Source organism: Halyomorpha halys, unplaced genomic scaffold (genome assembly GCF_000696795.3).
Source record: "Halyomorpha halys isolate HHAL.00 unplaced genomic scaffold, Hhal_1.1 Scaffold240.1, whole genome shotgun sequence".
Taxonomy (NCBI): Eukaryota; Metazoa; Arthropoda; class Insecta; order Hemiptera; family Pentatomidae; genus Halyomorpha; species Halyomorpha halys.
This window is the reverse complement of record NW_027115703.1, coordinates 575,750-582,809: the sequence shown is the minus strand read 5'-3', so window position 1 is coordinate 582,809 and position 7,060 is coordinate 575,750. Positions and strand designations below refer to the sequence as shown.

At 33.3% G+C, this 7,060-nt stretch overlaps 1 protein-coding gene across 1 annotated transcript in view; it reads right to left on the bottom strand.

The window, feature by feature from the left end:
• The window catches only part of LOC106680056 (leucine-rich repeat-containing protein 15), a 51,661-nt gene that overhangs the window by 13,289 nt on the left and 31,312 nt on the right, over nucleotides 1-7,060 (bottom strand). The window contains exons 2-4 of the mRNA XM_067052708.1: nucleotides 3,321-3,491; nucleotides 3,023-3,208; nucleotides 2,609-2,854 (exon numbers count right to left, since the gene is read on the bottom strand). Coding sequence (XP_066908809.1) covers nucleotides 2,609-2,782 — 174 coding nt within the window. The 5' untranslated portion in view covers nucleotides 2,783-2,854; nucleotides 3,023-3,208; nucleotides 3,321-3,491. The remainder of the gene's footprint in view (nucleotides 1-2,608; nucleotides 2,855-3,022; nucleotides 3,209-3,320; nucleotides 3,492-7,060) is intronic.

Sequence of the window (7,060 nt, the reverse complement as noted above, 5' to 3'; positions counted from 1 at the left end):
AGAACCGGTCTTTTATCCCTACTCATGTTTCTCTATGGCATTGTCGGGCTTCCCTAGGCTGTCACCAATCCACTCCCGTTTCCTGCTCTAGATCAGTTCATCAATGGACTCGAGGTTAGTCCAAAGCCTATATTCTTTATTGGATATAGATTAAGGCTAATGGATGACAAGTATTTTCTTCAAGTATTCATAAAGAAATATTTGAAGGTTTTCCATAACTCTCAAAATAACTTTCTCAGTTTCGGATGCTTACTGCAGTATTCAGAGAATATTTGTTTTAAATAATCCTGAGAGGCACTTTTGCTCAATCAGACTGTGAAATTGAACAAATACCATAGGCTCTGTACATCCTGTTTCTAATTCTCATCACAGTGTGAGTTGCTGGTTTTAATTTCTTTAAATTAATGAAAATTTATTTAAATTGCTTTATTAACTCAATGATCATAATTAGATAAATACTGGCACAGCTAGAACTTCCTTAAATTTTAAATATTTAAAAAATTAATATTATAGTTAAAAATACAGAGTTCACAGAATAAAGCAGATTTTATTTCGTATAAGGCTATCACCAACCATCATTGAAATTAAATGAACTAATAATCATTAAATTGGACAAACTTCTCATTTCATTTATTTATATAGTTTCCCAGAATCTACACCGATGCTATAACCATGGGGATTCTCGGAACCTTCACCAAAACAGGAATGGTATCTCTAATATTTACATGTATATTTTAGTTTCCTGTAAAGCATGATATTTAGAAGTGGTTAAATATAACATAAATACATTTTTACAATGATGTAAGTTGAACATTTTAAAAATGAACAATGTTAAAATTCATACGTTTTTTAAAAGCTATAGAACAATTCCTATGTTCATATATTGACATTTTTAAAACGTGAAATTAATTAAGGTTACGTTTGACGCTAATAATCCATTGAGAGAAGTTAATTAATCTAAGAAGATCAATAAGATTTGTTTTAAATATTTTAATGAAAATGTTAAAACACAAAAACCATTAATGCTCAATATATTAGTGAGTCATAATGAAAACAGTTTTGTCCATATTTGTGGACCATAGTAATGGTATATTCAATATCATACGATCTGGTAGGTTGGAAATAATTTTACTCATATTAATATTAATAATTTATGTATCTATAGATAAAATTGGAGCGAACAGTTTCAAATAAACTTAATCCTCTGAAAATACTTGTATAGTTTGAATAATATTAGAATATGTAATTGAGGAAAAAGTAAAAAAAACAAAACAATTAAAAAGCTTAATCATTCTCTCCCCCTGTTCTCAGCTCTCTGTTTCTTTCCTTATTCTATTTCAACATAATATTTATTTTTTAAATATCTAATATATACTTTATATACACTCCCGATTAAACTATTGTATAAATTATTTAAGATTGATCATAAATTAAAAATTTAGAAACGGGCTTGAGGCAGAGCTATACAGTGATAAATAAGACATTATGAGTTGTGCTTGTTCTTTTAAATCTGTAGTTCCCATTATCTTGGATCTTAACCACACGAATATAGTGAAGGACGTGAACACGTAAGGAGTGGAACATTGGGAATCTTACAGGTATTTCAGTATTAGCTGTCTAAACTAAAAATATGAATAAAGTATATCTAAACAAGACAAAAAATCTTATGATGGTATGTTCCTTAATGAGACATTCTCATCTAATTATCCATTATTTAGTTCATAATAAATAAATTAATATGTGTCCCTACTGCATTAATCATGAAATGTAAACATTAACATTCACATTGAACTTTGTTCAAAGTAATTACTTTAAGCGTTTAGACGGGACGGCATCTTTTTTCCACAGTGAATATGTGTTGTCACGTTCTCCAGTTCTGACATCACTGGACCTTTTTGTTTTGGTGTGACATTTTTTAAAAATTCTATGCAAGCCCGATTTAAGAATATAAATTCTTTAAAAAGAAGAATAATTGAAACTTGTGAAACAATAACACTCAACCAATGCCGTTTTGCCACTGCTGCTGTGGAAGAAACATGCTCAGTCTTAATGCTCCACATAATAATTTTACACAAAATTTAATAGGAATGTTTAAATTTCAATCATGAGTAGTTCGAACATACATTAATTCATTTTTTTTTTTTTTTTTATCCAAGTCCTCTATTTAAGACCTGTACCGCCTCAGAGTGGGAATATCAACATTGATTTCTTGGGGATACCGTGAAATAAATGTTGACTAATTCAGGTGGGAATCAAACTCACAATCTGAACTAATTGTTCTGGGACCCTCACTACAACCCACTATACTATGAAGTCTTCTTGATTTATTTAGAATAATCTGAATAACTTATGACAATGAAAATATTTAGACGCATATCTCAAAAACTAGGCATTAACTAAAATAACTTCAAAGGGGATTCAAGTTTTCAGCTAGGACAATTAACCTTGACATACCCTATATATCCCTCTTTAGTAGTAGTAAGCCTTGAGAAGTTAATTCTCTTTCAAATGTATGGCTATAATCTTTCAGGAGGTGTATGATTATTGAGTTGATCGAAAAACGTTCAACATTTAAGCTTTTGAATTTTTAAAACCAGCCTTCAATTACCTGTACGTCCTTGAAGACTTGCGGATCTAGTTGGTGGAAGTCATTGTCGCTGAGATCCAAGAACCTGAGCTTGGCCAGCTTGAGGAAGAGCCTCGGGGACAGCTGGTGGATCCTGTTACCGCGGAGGGACAGCACTCGCAGTTCGTGGAGGTGCTGGAACGTTCCAGAACTCATGGACTAGATGCTGTTCCAGTCTAGGTGGAGTTCAAGCAAGTTGACTAGGCCACGAAAATTATGGTCCTGCACCTGTTATAAGAAGGTTTCAAAATTGTTTACTATCATATACTTCATCATTATATTTTTCTATTAATTTATTTCGCCATTATTTAATGTATTTAAATTTGTCTTAACCACCATCAATTTGTTAATGAATGCTTACAGTTCAATTAAAAGAATATTAAATAATCGACCCACTTGTGATATGTTGTTAGAAGTGAGGTTGAGTAGCCTGAGAGACGGGACGCCCCAGAAGGAATGTTTTCCAATGCTGGGTACGTTAGAGTGGGTGATGTGAACCTCCTCCAGCCTCAGAAGCCTCTGGAAGATGGGGCCCATCGTGAGGTAGTTCTCTTTGTTCTCTGGAGCTGTGATCCTTATTGTCTGTATCAAAACTTACATTATTATTTGAAGCAGTCTTGCCAAGATTAAATTAGATTGATTAACGAAAAAGGATAAACTATCTTTCTAGCGTAAAAATGTCTATTCTTTATACTTGTATGTTGGAGTCCATCTGGGCCACAGGTACAGGACCGAACATGGACCCTGCAGAGCAGAAGACTGTACGACGTCCTCTGGAGTCCGGACCACAGCGGCACTGTTGAGGGCACACAGCCTCTGACCAACCTATAAGCCAGGAAATCGCCAGCAATACGCCAACCATCTCCTGGAAGAACGATAGAATTGGAAATAAATCAAAACAAAATAAAGAAAAAAAAAAGCTTCGAAAATTTTTTAAAAAATAATTGAAAAATATATAAGGTTTAAAACCATTAGTATAGTATTTTTCAAACATTACAAATCCTCTACGTGTCAATTAATGAGCCAGTATTCAATCCTGAAGAACATTTTTCCAGTGTACAGGACAAAATAAAAAAATATGTTATTGAGAAACTCAGAAGGAATAATATTATGCGAACAATAGTATTTTTGAGTGGGATGTTAATCTGTGAGGAGTTTGGTAAGCAGTTTGATTTGTATATTATAAACGAAATTCTTTTAATAGTAGATTTTATGTAAATAAGGGTGAGTAGCGTGAATTCGAGTTGTGTTGTACAAAGTATACAATTTTAAATAAATAAATTGCAAGCAGTTTAAATAGATAGAATCATAAGTGAATAATATATTATGATCAGAAGAAATAAACATGCTGTCAATTAATCCAGAAAAGATATTATACCTTTAAATTATAGAAAGAATTTTGAAATTCCATCTGTGTTTATTTTCTCTAGAGTATGTTTGAAGATATTCGATATTAAAGAAATATTGGAAGTAGAGAATATATTTTTTATTTCTTCTAATAAATCCATTATAGATGGTTCTTTATTGCTGTCTTGGATTGTAAAAGATTTACGAGGGCATTTCGCTGTTAATCTGGGAAGATCTAAAAATCCTTTTTTTGAATTTAAACGTCTAATGGTTGAGTGGTTTATGTTTGGATCTGGTCATACTTAGTCTTAGTATTACGTTTTTTTCGTAGTGTTTACTCACATTAGAATTGGCTGTGTTGGCCATTTCAATTTGCACATGTTGGTACAATATTTTCAATGTTTCGTTCAAACATTCAGTGGTGCGATGAGCTCCATAACATTTCATAAATATAAGTTTTTTGTGACACTTAATAGAAACGTAGTTTCTTAATATCTTGGATATTAAAACATTAAATCACTTTTGGAATTTGGAATGTTTTCCAAGTGATTATAACGTTTATGACTAATTTTATATTTTTAAAAAGATAGTTGATCTTCTAGAAGTTTATCTTCTGGTGCAATAAACCATTGCATACATATTTATATTCATGTATTTATATTATATATTTATATTCTATGTAATTATATTAAGTATTTATGTATTTGTATTATGTATCTCTATCGGTTCCTGATGGGAACCGACTGAAAAAGTATGCGCTATATTTAATTCAAACACTAGATACCATAGACTCCCTCGCCATGGAATGCTAGATATGAATATCTATAATTAATCATAGGTGTACTTTTCCAACGGTATCGTGTTCACCAATTTACTATGCTATTATATATGAGGTGGCTTGCAAGGATTCTTAATTATAAAGTAAAGTCTTTGTTACATATTTTATATTTACAATCATATATACATTAGCAAGAGTAATATAATGAGAGATCATTGTAGACTTGTTTCCTTATACTTTATTTGTTGTATTATGAATTGAGAAGTACCACATGGGATCTTTGATATTTATACTGACTCTAAGTTATCAATTCTGTTATTGCCATTCAAATTACAATAGAAAAAAGGTCTTACTTGTTTTAATACGTCGGCCGGCTTGGTAGTTTCGCGACGGAGCATCCATATTAGCATTGCTCCGCAGCTTCCTGGCGTCCGTTGCTGAATCCCTGCGAGGTGCGACTTCCTCCTCTGGCCTCCAACTGGTCAGCCGCACTCTCTTCCTCCAAACTCTTTTCCAGGACTGCCTTCCTCTGAGACTGTCATGCCTTCATCTGTCCACTGTCTCCCGACGGTCTTTCTCTGACTCCCGATTGTCTTCAAGTGACTTCCCGGTGGTCTTCCTGCCCTTTTTTGTTTCTTTTCTTCCCTCTACTTCTGACTTTTCCGCCATTCAATGTCCGTTCTTTTGGCTCCTCATGTGTCCCCTCTTTTTCTACCCTTCAGAGGGGGTGGAAAGGTCCAATGACCTTCGGCGAAAGTCGGTCTTTTTCCTCCCTATCATGTTTATATTAAGGCGGCTTTCTTCTTTGACAGAGATCGCTATATGTTCCCCGAGGTTTTTAGAGTGTGAAATAAGGGCTGTTTTGTTTTTTACCTCTGCCTACATGGTTCCCCGTACCCAGAGGTGCCTAGAAACCTGTTTTATCTACATATGTCTGCACATTACTTTTAATGTTTTGCTGATCGGGCCTCTGCCTAGGCCCGGCGGCTCCTTTGGTATGCCGACAAAAGAACATACTTTAAGTTCAAAAATTCCAGCTGGTGCCTCTCATTACATATCAATAATTTACTTTACTTTAAGGATTTTGATTTTTTCAAAGAAAAGTCTTTTATACCGAATTAATTTTGGCATCTCAAAAATTGTGGGCGATCCTTTCATTATGATTTTTGGTTCAATTTCATTAGAAACAAGTGGGTTAGGGAGGTTGGGAACTTTATCATGGAAGGATTGGTATCGGGGTCTGGCCAAATATATGAAACATTTTACGAAGGATTCTGGACTGTAAGATTTCGATACGAGAGGATTTCAATGGTTTAGTGGAGCCCCAAAGTTCAACTCCGTAAACCAAGACTCTGAAATAATAATTAAATTGTAAAATAATAATACTACCATTAGGGTCCTAGCTCGCACAATGTAAGCTCTATACAATCTAAGGGTCGAGCAGATACATTAATTTTAATCGATTAAATTTATATTATTTTATTTCAAATATATATTTTTCCTAGATTGGATCCGAATACAATGCCGAAACAATATGTCGATGCCGAAAACAAATCGATTTCCAATACATTCCCCATTTTACAGGAAAAGATGAACCTCAACCTATACAGCAAATAAAGTAATTAGCAATCCCAATCATTTAAATACCCCTGGCCAATAGTTAATGAATGACGATTAAGATTAATTACTCCTGTATTCCGTTTTGGGAGTTTCCTCCAATTCCAGGCGAACTCTAATCAGCATTATTTCTGATGAAGTAACTAAGCTAAGTGGCTTTAGAACAGCATACCGTTTCTTAAGTATGAGGGTACACAATTTAATGAGGTTAAAAAAAAATAAATAAAGCCCCATTCTCAAGAACTCTTCTATCCAGCAAAAGATATGCAGATTTCCTGCAAAACAATGGTTATGCAGAGATGTCTCTAGGATGTTGTGTTGATTAAAAAAATAATTAAATGATATTATACTGTATTGTCGATTTTTCTGACTTTATCTCCTTACGCATCACAGTTTTGCGACGATATACTAAAAATTGCTTCAATATGTAACCGATTTTAACAACTGTCATCATATATTCAGTTCTAAATAAGGATATAAATACATATCACCTGTTCTTCCGTCAGTAGACAACTGGGAAAACTTTTTTTTATTTACGTGGGTTAAACTAAAAAAAATAAATAAATAAATAAATGGAAGGAGCCCAAAAGAAGTGGCTCAACATGCTAGACCTTCCAGTCTCTGAGAAAAAATGTATCCAACAAGATGGACATAAATGAAACATTTTCATCCAGAATTACTTAAATTTACTT